Source organism: Ptiloglossa arizonensis, chromosome 2 (genome assembly GCF_051014685.1).
Source record: "Ptiloglossa arizonensis isolate GNS036 chromosome 2, iyPtiAriz1_principal, whole genome shotgun sequence".
Taxonomy (NCBI): Eukaryota; Metazoa; Arthropoda; class Insecta; order Hymenoptera; family Colletidae; genus Ptiloglossa; species Ptiloglossa arizonensis.
This window is the reverse complement of record NC_135049.1, coordinates 4,919,847-4,938,902: the sequence shown is the minus strand read 5'-3', so window position 1 is coordinate 4,938,902 and position 19,056 is coordinate 4,919,847. Positions and strand designations below refer to the sequence as shown.

Below are 19,056 nucleotides of genomic sequence, written 5' to 3'. Positions count from 1 at the left end.
ATCACTTGCATATATTATCGAAATATTTCCTCAATTATTACTTTACAGAGACTTTAGTCTGACCTAAAAGTCATTGTCACCAAACTTTCCTCTAATAATAATATTGCAGAAGGGAAAGAGTCTTTCCACTATGAAACGTGACTGCAATGTTAGGAATTAAACATTTAGAAGATGCGTGCGTGCATTGGACCAATTAGGTGGCTGCTGGCAACATTTCTACAGGTATATAGCTTAGTGTTGTTAAGGGCAATCAATGATAGTAGTATTAGGGGCAAAGATTCCAAGAACGAAGTGCTCAGAGAGATTTATCGACACCCTAGAGAGAAGAATTATTTTATTTATAGATAGTTCTTGGTCTGTTGATAATCTGAAGTGGGACACTCTGAATGTTTAATTTTGTTACATATACAATTTGTCTATTATTGAACATGTTCCTAGTAGTAAAGTAATAATATATTACTAATCTTAATTGGCACGTATTCCATAACAATATTTATTGCACAATACCACATACAGCGTGTGTAATTTGTTCCTTTTTTCATCATCTTTTTATATATTATATTTAATTTATTACTCAATGTTTAGTGTAAATTAATTCTTGTATTTTATATATTAAACGAATTTACGGTTTTCAAGGTACAATTTTCGTCTATTCTGTTTCTATTAAAATTAGAGGCGATACATTTCATGAAAAACAAGATGTATTCAAATATTTATTAGAGATCGACCAATAAAATGATATTGGTCCGTATATAAGAATACAGTCGCGAGGAAATGAATTTAATTAAAAATTCGTGTACGTTTTCGCGTGTTTAAAAATGTAACAACAGAAAAAATACCTCTACACTTTGAAACCGGGTATTGTAGTACAAGTATACTTGACGAAAGTTTTTCCACAATTCTTTCTGTACAATTTCACTTCAAACATATTACGGTAACTTCTCTATACAAAAGAAAAGTTTGCGGAACTGCTTCCAATATTCCCCCTTTTAAACCGTATAACGTTTTTGTATTTTACTCTCCAGAAAGAGTTGCAAAAAAAAAAAGAAAAGTAAAATAAAAGGATAAATTCAAATAGGGCGCCATACTTGGAAGTTTAAACTACAATCGCGCAGAAAGGAAATACTTGAGAAAGCCACAATTCCGGAGAACGGTTAAGTAAAAAATACGGAAAAATGTGTTTGAATGCTAAATTTTAATGACGTAATCACAAATTCGGTATCCATACTAACCAGCCAGGCGATGATAACCAACATCGAAGTACACTGATGAAAGAAGTTAACCCAATTCTGTATGTTACAACACAAACATGAGCAATACACATCCTTGGGTTTCTTGCCGTCGTGCATACAAATTGCACGTACAGACAAAAGGGCACGCGATGGTCACACATCTAAACATTAATGAACTAATGCTAATGGCATGAGTTTTTGAGAAGAAGAAAGTCAGACTGATAACAAACTAGTGCAGTTTTGGTGTGTCACATATCACGCAATGAAAAGAACACTCATTAGTACAGTTAAATGTACGTTTATGAAGGGTTGAAACCATCTGAATGTCTACGTTGTTTATGGATATATGAAACAATTAGTCGGAAGGTAGTTAAATAGTTCAAGGTTTTCGTTTCTTCTTTTTGAAATTTCAAGGTCATCCATGTGTGTTTATATCGAACTGTTTCATTTGGACGAATCACTTTTTGTAATATTGGGGAAGGGTATTGGAAAACATTTTGTCAAACGTTTTAAACGAAAAATAGTTTAGAAAATGTTTCTTATATAATGAAGAAATTTAATGTCATTAAGTTTGATAGTATCGTTAAGTAAAGCATCTATTAATAATGAATTTAAAGTATCTTGTGAACAAAATTGATTTGACTAAAAATATATACTGCTCTATTAACAAAAATTTAATCGTATATGGTGTGTCAACTATCAAATAATATTGGATTAAAAAGTCAATAATTCATCTTTTCATTAAGTACGACTAGTGTTAGATGCATCATTGCAACTACAAGTCGTTAATGACCTTGAAATTATGAAAAGGTAGAACCTTTAAAAAAATATTCTAAATTCTTATATACAAACTACTTTCTCTTTCGAAACAAATAATTTGTTACTTTTTCATTCTTTCATATCTCTAAAAGCAACGTAGTTATTAAGGTGGTGATGTCAAACGACCCACTCTCTATATAAATTGTTTCGTGAAATGTTTCATGTATAGTGACGCAAGAGATTCCTATCGAAAAATGTGACAATTTTTTACGGTCTAATTAGATTCATACTAACGTTGAATCCATAATACAGAAAATTGGCATCGAATGTGGAAAATTGAGATTAACAGAGTTACAAATTAAATAAATATTTGGCGCAAATAATTTTCAGAGTATTCACATTTCTGAAAGACTAGTTAAATTATGATCGATCATTGATTAAAAACAGATATCTCTTTCAAGAAAATTAATCATAAGATTGTCATTTTTGATACAGAAATCTCTACGGGACACGTTGTGTATCGTAAAAACACTTTGTATAGGAATGAGTATGTGTACACACGGTTACAGAAAATCATGCCAACTTTGGCAATGTGGTACACTTGAAAGTACCTCTTCTTTTTCACAGCATTTAGGTATTGCCCTTTACGACACTTGGCACATGTGCGATATACTATGAGCGAAATCATTATGTTCTTTACGAATCCTTACAAAACACCAATGCTCTATGAACAGTTGTGTATTATGACAAATTTTAAGCAGTTAATCAATCCAAAGTTTAAAATATTATCAACTACATTTCACTACATTATGCAAAATATTTTCATTATATATAACTCGTACCTTGTTTGTTTCATTTAAATTAAATATACACACACATGTATATGACACATAGCTCATGCACCAAAATACATTAGAATGTGCAAAATGAAATGTGCGAAATAAATCGAATCTGAAGAACGTACAGCCATTCATTAAAATTCATCTAATATAATGTATTTGTGTGTCGGAATTAGTTTTCAAAGCATAATGCAGTATATTTACTGAATAATATTGTAATCCATGGACTGATAACAAAATTTAAACGTTACATATCGGACAACTATTGACAGAGCATTGTTATTTCTGAATGATTCGTGCGAAATTTTGTTACATTTAGGTTAGTTATGTATGCTCTCAATTCATTATAAGTAGAACATATCTAAACAAAATTACGTATATAAATGGTAAAATAGACCAATGAGAGATCATACAGTGATTCATTCCATTATATTCATTCTATCTTTATTTTGGAAGGATTCAGAGATCGTCAACACGATGGTTCTACGCATCCTAGTCGCGCAGCCATTAGGCACGTGACACCATGACTCATGCCAATATGAAGGAAGGGTACCGTCGAGCAAGCCATGTGCTCTCAAGTTGGCACAAATCCATGTAACCGTGTGTATGTACATTTGAATAAATGTCAGACTACTTACGTACATAGATATAAAGAAGAAGCGTACAGATACATACGCTTGGTTAAGTAACGTTTGCCAGCTGGATTATATATCGTATTATATATTTGGCGTTAGAGAAAAACAGAGAAGAGAAGCCAGGATATACATAGAGAAAGGAAAGTATGTATATACAGATACACAGAGTAAAGGGCAGAGACATACAATTAATGTTATACATGTATATTGTATGTATAGATAAGTATAGAAGTAAAAGCGTAGTGACAGATACGCGTGAAAATATGGAAGATCGAGGAAGAGGATCACGGCATTTAGAGAAAAAATCTACTGTCTAATCCTAATTGCAAACCATCAACCAAACAAACGAACCAACCTCCTCGGTAAGGCCTAGCAGAAAATGTTCGCGGGCCCCCTGTAACAAAAACATATATAAATCATAAGAAATCATAGGCGAACGAAAAGAAATAACTACGTGATTTTAATAACTGACACTCATGTATATTACAATATGATATGAGAGAGTAGCTAGTACTCGAGACGGGGGAGGGGAAGGTTACTTTCAGGTGTGAGAAACTAATGGGACAACGAACTCGATACCGAACACTCTGGATTACGTTTAATACGTTGCAGCGTTTAAAAAAAATATTTATGATAACAGTGATTCGCTTTGTAGCACAGTATACTAGAGAACGAAATGAAACGTTAAGGTTTCATACTTCTTGAACTTGACATTACAAAATTCTCTTGCAATAGGCGTGGCTTATACACTGCTCGAAACGATTAAAGGAAGGACAATATTATGAAGATTGTAATATGCTCGTAATTAGTAATTTGTGTGTACGTGTACTGACAAGCGTATTTACAGGCACAGTACAATCATATTTACACTAATTTTCTTCTCTTTGCAATAATATAATTCTTCAATGTACGATAGGTAGTTAATGGTACAGATATTCTAATTAGCTCGAGCAGTATATATCACAAAGGTAAAATAAAAGTTGCTAACAATTGAAAAATTGCTGCACGTCGTTTAATACTCCCATAGGTATGTTTTATTGCACGTAATTTTTCAATAATCATGGTTGAGAACGATAATCATCGCAGCACAGCAATTAAGTAACACGTTGGGCACGTAAAAATGGTTACTCCGAAAATCATGGTCGTTCTAGTTTCCTGGAATTGAAACTAGAACGAATTGGGTACGAAGTCTAGTAGAAAATGATGTACCGTTATCGATATTTCAAATATCCTCCGGTTAGACTGGTTTAGGTTCGAATATACAGGGTGCGTCACGCAATTGAGGTAGTTCGTACCTCTTATTTCGTGGAAGATGGAAAAAAGGAATAATATAAGAAAAAGTCGAAGGAAATAACAAACTTTATCTTCCCTTGTTCTCACTTCTTTTCACGTGTGCCACGATGCACTCACCAGGTGTAAATCATATTTTTCTAAACATTGATTCATACATTTTATTTAGACAGATATCGTCGTTCTACGTACAAACATAATAGGAGCTAGGTATTCGAAGAACAAATGCTGCACGAAATATTTCGAGTGATAAAGATTAAAAAACGGTTAAAAAAATACTTGTTACGTGATTGCGATTTCAACGTCTTCAATATAAGATAAAATGTATTAAAGAATTTGAAATACCTCGTAAGATATATTTTTTTCAACCAAATACCACTGATACTTTTGTACGCGGAATAACGAGAGAAATTTTTTTATTTAAAAAAGATATATACGGTTAATATTTTCAAAATATGTAATTATACTTGCTAACGAAGTAAGATTATAGGAAGTTAAAATTTGTTTTTACCTTCGGTATAACAAGAGATATCATTTCATTTGCATGACGCACCCTCTACAAAAAGTGTTTCCTCAAAATGGAGTAATATTCCCATTTTTTACGATGATACAAAAAATGGCAGAGCGCAAGATTGTTATTTTCGAAGAGATAAATACTCTGGAGGGTAAAAGTTTGTTTCACAGTCGTATTTTAGAGGATATCAAGGTCAGCGATATTCGTTTAAACGAATAATATTGTTTTATACGATATTCTCTTAGAAATATTTTTTATAGGGCTCAGTTATCGGAGAATTAATCTTAAAAGTAACGGTAAGTTTAACAATAAGTACGATGTCTCTCTCTTGCGAAGTAATCGTAAAAAGATTGTACCGTTAACTATAAATTATTATTTCGTCATCAAATTGCACACGAACGTGCCAGATATCGATAGGGAAATCTATCGAACTCCATTTTAGTAAAACGCGCGCGTACCCCGAGCAGTTTCCAAATCGATTTTCTCGGAAACGAAGTCTGGCACGAAAAAATTCTATTCCTCGATTTTTCCATTTATTTTTGCACGCACAATTACCTCCCATTCGGTTGCACCGCGGATTGCGAGACGTCCTATATATCTGCACGTTATCGTGAAAATAGAAGAGACTTAATTACCAACCGTCAACGTGATCAAAGTAAGTAACCATGAAAATGATGAAACGAGTTTTTTTTTTTTTCGAAATCATCCTAGGTATACAATTTGTTACCAAAATGCCCGTATGGAGTATTTTAACGCAAAAATAAATCTCGAAGATATTCCCCGGAAACCATAGAAACGATTGCACAATACCGGGAAAGTTATAATTTACAGGTAACTGTAATAAAAGGATCGCGATAAGGGAACGTCGAATAGTACCTTTTACCTTTTCTATATTACGCACATTCATCACGCTTCAGGCAGCGTACATGGAAGATTAAGTTTCTACATCCGTTCAGTGGATCGCTTTGTTGGATTCACAATCAGCATTAGGGTAGTTCATACGATGAAGTTCATATTACTACCGTTGGCACGTTACTATCGCCGTAAGTAACACCGTCAGAATCGATAGATAATTCTGTGTTAGAGGAGATACACGGAAACATAACGTGCAAGGGAATCTGATATGCCATTTCCTTTAGCGCTTCCGCTTCGAGTTCTTCGTTTTTGTATTCAGAATTTTTTACTTTGTGCTACAACTTTGTAACAAGTTTATTTTTAGTAATACGTTTAACACATATATACGTAGCTAGTCATGTGTAGCACATATATATACACAATAGAATTTGAGCGAGTCTTCTAATGGATCGAAATCACATCTTAAAAGATACGGTTTGATAAAAATCACCCAAATATAATTACCATGTGTGTAAGAATAAATAAATAAAAATTTCAGACTTGATTTCTCATAAATGTTACATAATTTTCTTCTGTGCGATATAATAATATAATGCATACAGTGTTGTTAAATTATAATATTAAAAGTTATTCGAAGTGTGTACTGTTTCTCTTGATTTCATAGTTTTGTCATGTCAGATAATAGCACCCTGGAAAATAACGCTCGTTCTTTCCGTTCATATTCATGAACGCGTACAGACACAAGACAACGTAGCCGTAATCTTTGAAAATTTTTCGTATTTGAAATTTTGCGTTTGTTCACCTATAATTTGAGTATCAAAAAATTATTAAGTTGCATAAAATTATACAAGATTTTTATATTTTGGCATATAAATTTTTCCAATTTTTAAATCTTCATTCATAGTTTTATTTTGTAACAAACGTTCAGTATTTGATTTTATCGATGAAGATTTCTTAAATTTGAGACGTTGATTTTGTTTTTGAAATGCATTTAATTTTTTACGTAATTTAAAATTTTTAGTTTCACATTTTCCACAAAACGTTTAACTTGCCTTTTCTGTGCTCGTTTCTTGCCTGCTGTGACCTGTTTAGATAATTGTAAAACTGTTATGTCTTGTTGAAAATGGTCTGTCTCTTTAGATCGTAGACATAGACATTGTTCTTTTTTTTCGACGACGCTATGCTCTTTGCCATTCCACCTGTTCCTTTCTTCTCAATCTTTTCTCTCTCTCAGACAATTCATTAATTTTTTTAATCTTTCCATCTGGAAGCGCTTTTTGTTTTCTTTTTACTTTTTCGCGTTTGCAGTATTCTGCATAAGCTATGGGATCATCTCGAATTTTTTCTCTTCTAGCTTTCTCGGAATTTCGTTTTTTTTTTCAAGACGTTTCACCCTTTGAGTTTTATTTTCTGCCTATGTTCAAATTTACTTATTTATAGTTCTGTTTCTTCTATTTTAATGAACATTAAAGTACTACATATTTGTATAAATAATTACTTTAAATTTACTCACAGTTACTTGCAAATAATAAAATAAATAATATTTCTGCACTTTTTTTAGAGTATTAGCTTTGTATTTTTCGTTTTTTTTACATTTTTTATTTATTCGAAATGAATGACTTTGCATATTTTAAAGTTAGTCGATGCGTGACGTTTCATTTAATATTGATTCTTCTACTTTTATTCTTGTTTCGATCGATCGACTTACATTTACTTTTTGAGATTGAAATCTTTTCCCAGATTCCTGTCTGAATTGTTATCATATGGCTTCAATTAAAATCTGGGAGGTTTTATCAAATTTTCTCACGTTGCAAACACAAGTGGTACATGCAATTATCAGTGCCAAGATAATAAAATTGGATACTTTTACATTCCTCTCGAAACAATTACGTGACTCAGGAGTTAAGTGCAACGTTCTCTCTTTCTCATTCGGTCGAGATAACATTAAAGATTCATAACGCGATCACTATAGATCCCAAAACTTCCTGAGGGATTGGCATTCTATCAAACGAGAAAACGACTTTGCAAAATATGTTTCCAATATAGATCCCACTGTGAGTGTAATTGTGGTTCAACTGAAAAGAGGATACTTCTTTGTGTGAAAGTAAACAATACTTTCAAATGCAAAAAAGGATTCAAAATTAATCGATGTTGCTGGTATAAATAAATATTACTTTGCTAGACAAAAAATAAAGCTATGTAAGTTGATCTGCCAGGTTTAGCGAAGAAATTAACTAATGATATAAACACTATTGGGAATCTTATTTTTATCCTATATTATACATTTTTACGTAGACAAGCCCTACCGGATCTATTAGAGTTCCAAAAGTCATAGAAATTATTTTTAATATATCTAATTAATTTCAATAATTTTTATATTATTTCGTCTTTGAAAATATAACGAAAAAATCCCCCTCGCCCTTGGGGAAAGAAGCGAACGGTAATAATATTTTCTATTCAACAATATAAATAAAGCGTTTACAGCCCTGAATACAAGTATTCCCGTGTTCAGTGACTCTCACGAGTATAATAATAATAACGAATAAATACTCATTCCGATAGATTTTTATCGAGATTAATTTTCATGCAGATAAATTTTTATTCGAATTGTATCCACGTAAAACTTTTATTTGTGACTTACGAATAAAAGTTTATCTAGATGGAACATTATTCGTCGTTCGTTATCTACATAAAAATTTGCCCAACTTTGGTACATAAAAGCTGTATGCTTGACACACGCTGCTCGGAATACTGTCGCTCGAAGTATGTGAGCCAGAGGGGCAGACTGTTTGCACGGAAAATGTGCCAACTTAACGTCGGCCGATGTATCATTTATTAAATGTGTTGAGTGGAGACAGAGTTTCTGTATCGCGAGAGGGACAGAGAGAGAGAGAGAGAGAGAGAGAGAGAGAGAGAGAGAGAGAGAGAGAGAGAGAGAGAGAGAGAAGGTGGGAGTCACGCCAGGTTGAAATTGTTGGAACCGGTCATCTTGGCAGCGATCCAAACAGCAGAGGGGACTCTCGAAAAGCGCGGGAGAAGAGCGGACAATGCACTTTTGTGCATCGAGGGACAAACTCCACAGAATCTTAGATAACCCCAAATAAAGTAGTCACCGATACATATTTATCGGCAAAGAAGGGATTTCTCATAGAAATGTTCAAAGTATGTTTCGTGTTACAATTCTATAGTGTATATATATTTATGATGACACATATATATATAGTATATCTAATTGTTTTTACGACGCAAATGAAAAATATTTTGAATTAAAAATTATTGTACGGATGAATTGAGGAGAGTCACAGAGGGTTAGTAATTTTTCAACTTGACTTTAATTAATTCTAATATTTTATCTTTGATTCAAATTTTGGGAAAAACTTTCTTCTTCTTATTTTATTAGCAATGAATTATTACACAAGGATCTAGGATACGACTCATCCGTAGCTTAGGAAATGTTACGTCTGAATCGATTAGGTATAAATATTAAAATATTTATTATTATTCCGCATATTAAAAATTGCGGAATTTTAAAAAATGTTTGTTAAGGAAACAAATGAATGTATGCATGTAAACCAAGAATATGATAAAAATATATTATTTAAAATTATTCTAATGGTAATGTTTTAGAGTAAAATTTCACTTCTCACCAACAAATTTAGTTGTTGCAGAGGTGTTGCGGTATTGTAACTGCATAAAGTTAACTAGAATATATTTTTCCTATTTTCCAGAACACGTGTGTTTTTTCGCTTCTGTACAACACTAACAGCTATAGTTTTATTTCAAAAAGCAGTAATATCCGTGCAACTTTATTTCCGCAACCACGATGCGTTTAATTCTTACTTTGTACCATTTCCATGAAATCTCTACATTTCCATTATTTTGCCCTATTACCACAAACGGATTTAAGAATTTTGACTTTGATATTGTTTTACAATATACTGAAGAGTACTAAGACTTCTATTAATAATTTTCACAATTTGACGATAACTTTTACCCGTGTAACTCTATATATGCAAATACGTGCATGTCATTCAAAATCGTCAATTTCGTCAATTTTTGAAGTTTCCCTATAAGTCTATGCTATACTTATATCTATCGAAATATGTAAAAATGACAAAAACGGTTTCTTTTCCAAGTTTAATACTCGACTATTCCCTCGAGATACGTTTACTTCGCTATGGAAACACGTGAAAAATAATTTCACTTGTCCTTGAGTATATACGCAAATATAGAAAATTCGGTGAAAACGTGAGATGTGATTTTTTTTATCGTAGGATGGAAGTGTACGTGACTTATGTAACTTGCAGAATAATGTAGTATTGATAAAATTTCATACGAATGCCAAGGGTGAATGAAGTTTCCGAGTGAACAGATCGAGCGATTGTAGGCGCGAATGTCGAGTGTTTGGCCAGCCCGATAGGGGATCGAGATGGTGTTTACGTTTGGATGTCGGTTGCGGGAGAAGAGTGATGAAGTGTAAATGGATTCTAAGGATGCACGTGGAGTTTTCGGCGCTTGGAGTCATGTGACGCGAGCACTGTGTGTGTGTGTGTGTGTGTGCGTGTGTGTGTGCGCGCGCGCGCGCGAAAGAGCAAAAAAATGTAGAGCTATCGAGAATCGGTTGGTTACTTGGTGGTTAGTCGAATTGAGTGTCAGTTTGAAAGTTCTGAGAGTTACTGTGTCGATCTACAAGGTGTGTTGTGCGTTATGCTCTATCGTGTACTTTTGTTTTTTATTTTACTTAACATAGTTCATTTCAGTTACTTTTCGTTCTAGGTTTAGAGTAAGTATTTTACTTTTCTTGTTCTTTCAAATAACGAACAATTAACATAAATCTTGGTTTACATTCTGATTTACTTTTGCTTACAATTAAATATGTTAATATCGTTACATCGATGTACATTATAATATAACGTAAACGGATACTGTTAATACATTTCTTCGTGTGACTAACCGATCGTTAACAAATTTTTACATCTAGCACAGTTTTGAAATCAGTCAAAAATAAAAGCAAAATTTAATGAAAAATCGAAGTTTAATACGTATATGTGAAAAGAAGTAACTTATACTAGGTTGTTCGATAAGTTTTGTCGTTTTCTCCATTGTAAAAGGATTCTATGATACTTCAACTTTGAACAACGGTAAATATACGAACGAGTCGACAGATCCACATGAAACTTCACGCATGTTCGTCATCATTCGCCATCTTTAGAATAATAAAACGACGAACCTAATTGCAGCTTCGTTTCTTATCGAACGACGAAACTTATTGAGCAACCTATTGGTTATGGTATACGATTCTGTTCCAGTATACGGGGCTTGTACAGATATCCTCTATCGATTTTGTATTAAATATCCCCATCTATACGTTAGAGTTAAAGCTCTGTTCGATATATAAAAGAAAAGTGTAGTTTGATTTTTGACAAAAACGAATCCAATGTCCCACAGGGGTTGAAGCGTCATCTGCAATATTTGGCGACGAAATCTCGTGGATCCCCATGAGAGTAACCTATTACCACTAAGGTGGTAATGGTCTTGATGGGTGGAAGGTGGTGTTAACGGAGCGAGTGTTCTGGCGAGGTGTAAGTGTGTGAATAGAGTAGAATGTGTATCTACGCGTCAAGTTGTCTTTGTGAAAGGCGGGGTACGATTGGTCGGAGGTTTCATAACACTTGGAAACAGGTGGCGTTCGCTCGTCTTATTACCACGACTATTTCACACGAGAGTCGATTGCTATGTACGTAGGTAAAGAGTGGAGGTGCCAAGGCGTCAATGTGCTTGACAAGGGCGAAACACCACGAACGATAAAACGTTAAACGTCTCGGGCTTTCCCTCAAACAACTACGTCTTATTTTTTATCACAGTTGCGCACAGCCTTTACTTGTATTTCATTCGTGAGAACTGTTTCTGGAACGAAGCTGAAGAAACGAAGAACAAACGGAACAAATATTACTCGAAACTTACATCAATTGTAAATTAATGTATTTCTTTTATTTTCAATTTAACGTAAAACGAAACTTTTACTGCATACAAAAAGAAAGGGTCCTTTCGGTCCAAAAATGAGTAGCAATTGCAGTTTATTTTTGTCGACGTCGTTAGAAAGTATTTTAGTTGATAATTTAGCTTACATATTTATACATCTTCGAAAAAAATGTACAAATATTTATATGGTAAAAACATTGATATTTAAAAAGTTACAGGCTTGAGTAGTCTTTCATCTATAATGTTCTCTTTACAGCAGGTACAAGAATGATTGAAAAGAATGAGATACAACAAAATAATGGTAGATAACATCACGTGTACCGATTTTTCAAGATACTTTTCAATCCTACATTTGTCATTGTAAGTAGACTATAACAGATACGTTTATAATCTTAGTATTTGCTACAAAGGTATGTTTATGGAACATAAATATGGATATTCTAAGCACTATATACTTACAGTATTTATAAGTAATAAAAAATTACTTATAGAAAATATAAAAGAAACCTCTACTTATTTGATTCAGAGAAACAAATACCCTCTCAAGTGGTTAAACGTTTAATTGTGTTTTAAAATATATTGAATCTAATTTATTAATATGATCCAAACTTGTCAGTGAATCATTTTTGTGATCAATGTTGAATATGTTTCATCTGAATTTTACAATCACAGCGTTGGTACGAAGAACTGTTTTTATTACTTTCTATGGAATTTCGGTGTAGATTGAACGAGGAAACTGTGATTTATGGGACGATATTGCATAGAAGGGAGACATAATTCTACAATTTCACACCACTCTCAGTTTTAAACTGTCATTTGAATATACGCGATTACGTATAATTCAAATTACAGAACGACAGTGAATGTACAGTAGTATGGATATATGTATACTTCAAGTAGATGTTGGACCGTTTTCACAGGAGGACAAGAGCACGTACAATTTGATGTATAATTTAACCAACTATTAAAGGAAGATGCTAAATCCGTAAATTTATAAAATGGTGACGTTTTTGAAATATACAGAGGTTTTACTTGACTCGGCCATCTCGCATACTTTTATTGCTGTTAATGATATGAAAAAATGTCACACAAGGAAAGTGTTTGATACTAAGCGATAAATGTTGCTATTGAGAGAACTTTATCGACATTTTTGTAAATATGAATACATATTTTTGTGGCTACGAATACAACGTTATATGACAACAGGACCTTCAAATGACCTTGAGTATGGAAAATCCAGAAATGCACGAAAGTGAATAAAAATAAACAATTATATTAGAAAGATTAGTGACAACAAATTTATTTTAGCAAATGTTCCAAATGGTGTCTATTGACGTTGATGCATTTCTGTAGATAACAAATAAAATTTAGTAACTCTTTTCATAATCCCTTAGCCAATAATAACACATGCACCAATAAGCGTGAGTACAATTCTTTAAAAATGTACGATCTTTAATATTTATTTTAACGAAAACTACATAATATTAAAATGAAACTTTCTGTGTTTATTGTTGCTCATCGAATTACTATAGTATCATAAAAAAATATGATATCAATGCTATAATTTATATATAGTATTAAACCAATAACACGATAACATGAATATGGTATCAAATCATCGAGATAATAATTTGAATACGATATTGAATCATTTATAACGTATCTGGATGTGTGATATTAAACGATGAATACCATAACTTGAATATAGTATTAAATTATGAATACCACAACTTGAATATAGTATTAAATTATTAATACCATTGCACGAAACGGTTACAGCCAACGATAGAAACACGCTCGTTATTAGATTGAATGTTAAACACGATTTCAAAGATGTAATGCATGTTTTACAAGGCGACGCTCTAGACCGAAAAGGCTGTGGGTTCTTCAGTTAACCGTCCTGCGGAAATGAAGCGCAAATTCACTCCGTGGGAATGCAAGTCAAATAAGGAGGGCCATGCAATCGCTTTGAAATGATACAAAAACATAGGAGGTACGATGTACTTGAATTAAAAGCTACCCGACTATTAAATACACATTCAGACCCCGTCTACTTACATCGTCTATCACACGTACTTTGTAAGTGTATTGCCTACGGTGCCAAGTGGTGCGACCGTGTATCGAATTGTTTTGAAACATTATGTTCTTCCTACTCTTTCTAATTAAACCCTCCCTGAGTTGCCCGGCGTATCGATTCTCCGAAAGGTATACTGTCCCTTTCCATATTGTGTGTAACGAAGCATTAGCGTATTATAATCTCACAAGAGCGATTGTAATTCAAGTAAATTCACTCGAATTATTCAACAATGTTGCGTGTAACGATTTACACTCCAAAGTATCCAATTTCAACTTTTCTATGTTATATAGAAACAGCATAACACGAAGTTTTGTACGAATATTTTATACCATGAATTTTTTCATATGGATTCGTTTTTCCTTTTTATAACAGTTTATAGAGTTTATGATCTTCTGACCATAAAAATCAAATGCTCACGTTTCAAACATCACCGCATTGTTAATTTTTATTTTCTCGAGGTTAATTTCAGGGACTGGCCATGGCAACACATTTAACGTTGAAAATTAACTATGGTTTTTTAATTTTGGATGAGGGGAATGGTCAGCCGTAACTCGATGAATTTTTGACAATAATGTTTGAAAGAAGGTTCTATATTACTTTATGCATACATAAATTTCCAAAAATCGCACTTGGAGAAACTCCCTTAAATGAGATTTAATAATCGAAGATTAGCAAAACAGGCTGTAAATGATCTAGATACGAATTGACTCAATTGAGACGCCTAGACAGAGACTCCTAGAATAATTTCTAGAGTTAAACGAGCTATATAAGACTGCTAAGAGTAGAAATCAAATGGTAGATGCAAATTAAATTATTTCATATTTATGATAGATTACGTACAATTCAACCTTGTCCTTGTCTCTGAGAAACTAAAGGTTATCTTCGTACTATCGAGTTTCTATCGCACGAAAGTTTGATCCAGAGGGTAAAAGGCATCTATACTGAAGCATGCATACCTGGTCCACCACTCCTTGACTGTAGGACAACGCTTTTTACCACATCCACCCGCTTCGACCCAACTGTCGTGCAATGGAATGTCGATAGAACGAAGGAGGCCAAACTGTGAAAGGGTCAGAGTAGAGGGCAACAGGGAGCAAGAATGTCAAACACCTGCACCTTACAGAGACTGTTAAAGCTATAAACCTGCGCGAGTGCTTCAAGAAGTGCATTGTTTCCACAAAGAAAGCCTGCAGGTCTGGTACGATTAGATTCTTCAGGATGCTAACTTCCCTTGCAAATGTTTAAATTTCTCTTTGATAAACGATCCGTCGAAGTACTCCAAGAATATATATACTAGTATATATATTATACTAGTATGTAGTGTTATTATTGTAGTTGTAGTATTATTAGCATTAGACGTGGTATTGGTAATAGGTTTCTCTTTCCACTAAAGGTAGATCGACTATGCATAAAATTAAGCTTAATAGTCTTCTTAGTGCTTTCGGTACACGTCTTTACCGTATTCGTCGTCTGCATTTTTACAAGTATCTCATCTTACTACGTCTTTCCAACTCTTTTCTCTTACTACGTCTTTCCAACTCTCTTCTCTTATTACGTCTTCACCAGTCCTTTCTCGTACTCTTACTCATACTGCCACTACGTCTTTACCAGTCTTTTCTCGTACCTATACTGTTCTTTACGTCTTTACCAATCTCTTCTCGTACCCATACTGTCCTTACGTCTGTACCAGTCCCTTCTCGTATCCATACTGTCCCAAACACGCTCCTTTCGCACCCTATATCCTTACCCGCATTCATTCTTTTTCACTCTAATCCTCAATCTCTCTCATTTCAGGACTACACGCATTTCCTTTCGTTTTCATGCATTCCCACGTTCGGTTGTCTTGCACGACCCCCTGTAAAGGATCGCTCGTACCCTTTAAGAAACCTGGCGACAGATCGGCGCCAAGTGTTTACCCTAACGCATGTCCAATCGCACGCAATGTATCTTCTAGGCCTGCACTCGAAACAGGCCCAAATGGGCACGGAAAATTCCAATACCACACTAATATTATAATAGAACTACATTAATCCTGGCTTAATCTGACTAAACATTCTATTGTACTTAGTCCGATAAGGTCTATCTGACAACAAACGTAAAACTTATGAACACAAGTGGTATGTATATTCTTTACTTAATATGTTGAAATAGTTTGATCATGCTATCAATCTCTCAAGTATATTACAAGCAAAGAAATTATATAAGATGTGTGTGCTAATATTTTAACTTTAATTTTTAAACTTTATTTTATGGTAAAATGTAGTATTTAACTATTAATATTGCATCTATGTTTACTTGTTCGGATTACAGATAGGTTTTTCTTTATTATAAAATTATAAGTAATACTACGATAAAGTAGGTGAAATAAGCTTTCGATTGATGAATAATAGTCTTCATAGATTCGATACGAAGGAGTACAAAATAATCAAGATAAGTATAACATATGCATATTTATATTACTTAGCCACAATCACTTTCGATAGGCTGCTTATCAGATATATTATTTTAATTAATATACAATAACAGTTTGTAGAATATTTACGAATATCGTGGCAATAATGTGCTATATATTGCAATTGAAAACATTTAAAAATATTTTATAATAAATAAGAGATTGCACATATTATGTGCACGCGTGTTTCTCTCTCTCTCTCTCTCTCTCTCTCTCTCTCTCTCTGCATGCGCGCCCGTATATATTAAGTACGGTAAGAAGCCAAATAGAATTCTGTAGACGATTGGGTTTACGATGCGAACGTGATTTTCTCGCTATTCTCGGAATTAAGAATTTTTCGAGACTTTGAATGAATCGAAATGTTCTCACCCAGGCAGGGTGTTTTATGAAAAATTGGCAATATTTTAGGGGCTAATTCCGTACTTGAAAACAATGAAAAGAATTCATACCAGCATATATCGTCGAGCTTAAAATTACGTCCTATTGTAGTTATTACGTAGTAAATTAATATTTTCTGGAGCACCCTATATGTTCGTGTTCGACACGACGTTTTAAAGTTTGCTGAAATTTTGTTAGGATTCTCTTTCACCTAAGCGAGTCGATTAAGGAAAACGTCATAAAGAAGAATAGTTTCGAGACCAAGGGGCTCATTTTTTCCAAATTGTAAATCAGTTGGTAAGAAAATGTCGAGAAAAGAGGATAGCGTTGTGCTTATTATGTATTTATGCATGAAACACGAAAAAACGAGAAGAAGGACATGGGAGGTGGATCCTTTTATTAAAAGTAACAGACGTAAAACAGTGTTTGTTGTTGGTAAGTAGGTATTAAAGGATGAGAAGAAATTTAAATTTTTGTACAGGATGTCAACAATTTTTCTTTGAGATTGTCAAAAATGTAAGATTAGACATTAATAAACTAGATACAACGATTGACAACCTTTTGGGTTTCACTATATGTAAGTGGATAATAATTCGCATTTACTATTATACTATTATTGGTTCTCAAAATACACTATTGTAAAATTCTTAAACGACTAATAAGCCACTGTTCTGAAACTGTTTCTTCTTTTTTTATCGCATCGCTTAGATTAGAGAACGACACTATACATCAAAAGCTTGAACTGTATTGAATATGATACTCTCAAACTATACGCATTTGATTATGATACAAGAGCCTACCTTTTATTATTGTCCATGTATATACTGTTTTATTATAGCCAAGGCAGTATCGTCAGAGTATTAGGTTGTATCTTCCTTCGACTTTAGGCGTTTAATAAGCCATCACAGGCTGAGTTATCCGCAGAACACCTATATTTATTTCTCCTGTATACCATTTGCCATCAACCATATAGTGGGTCGATCTGTCAAATAGATATCCTCAAATTACTCTTCTCTAATAAAAGGGGAAACGTTTATTCCGTGTTCCCCACAAAATTTCATTTAATTTTCTTTCTTCCTTCATCGTACCTTAATCCAAAAGTGCTATTAAAACACACCGTGGCACTATCGCCTAACTGCCGTTTCCACGGGTTTTCTAACTCTATAAAATACGTTTAACGTTACCTTTTCTGCGCCCCGTATTGATTTCTCGCGAAACTATTTTCTCTCGCTACATTAAGGATCCTCTCTTTGATTACACACTCGTGTATCTTAGTCCATGAATCGACGATGTAAAGTAACTGATACGCCTCAAATATTTTTGAATTATTCTCTGTTTCACACGCATTCATACTAATTTTTGTTCTCTCCAGGATTCAGATATTTTTCTACCAATCGGACTTCCGTTGATCTCAGTCCTTACTAACTCAAGATCAGGTCAGCAACCCTTTCTACGTGTACTTTTTTAAACGTTTCTATCACCTCATCCCGGTTTTAACATCCTCATTCTTCGATAATGGGAAAATTCATCAGTAGTCTAGCGATGAAAATATTCCTTCATTTCAGGAATAGGTGTTTCACTATTTGTTAACATTCAATTTTAGCTTTCGTGTCAAGTGTCTCCTATCCGAGCCACGATGTCATCAACTTGCCAAAGTCTCGATAGATGTTTTCGTATAATTTCTCGTTTCCTTCGCACAGGTTCATCACGGACTCTTTTATCCGGGCTAAGGTATATCCGTATTTGTTGCAGCTTTAGCGCCCTACGTCTTTCGGCCTGTTTACATTTTCTTTCTATGCGTTTATCGAACTTGTGTTCCTTTCGAACGCTTCAGAGACACGCCCCCCCCCCCCCCCCATCCCTACTTGAGCCAGAGATTACGAAACACCCAATCAGAATGCCCGTACTAGGTACAAAATATCAGTATGCCACAGGGTTGCAAGTACCATGTGCTCTCTCTCTCTCCCTCTCCCTCTCACTCACTCACTCACTCACTCTCTCTCTCTCTCTCTGGTGAGAACGAAGCCTTTCTGAACTTCCACT

At 33.9% G+C, this 19,056-nt stretch overlaps 1 protein-coding gene across 3 annotated transcripts in view; it reads right to left on the bottom strand.

The window, feature by feature from the left end:
- Positions 1–19,056, bottom strand: part of LOC143155285 (nephrin) — a 349,292-nt gene that overhangs the window by 227,091 nt on the left and 103,145 nt on the right. For 2 of the 3 annotated variants that reach the window (XM_076327850.1, XM_076327851.1), the window contains exon 3: positions 3,821–3,859. The exons of the other annotated variant lie outside the window; for it this stretch is intronic. In XM_076327850.1, coding sequence (XP_076183965.1) covers positions 3,821–3,859 — 39 coding nt within the window. The remainder of the gene's footprint in view (positions 1–3,820; positions 3,860–19,056) is intronic. 3 annotated transcript variants of the gene reach the window in all.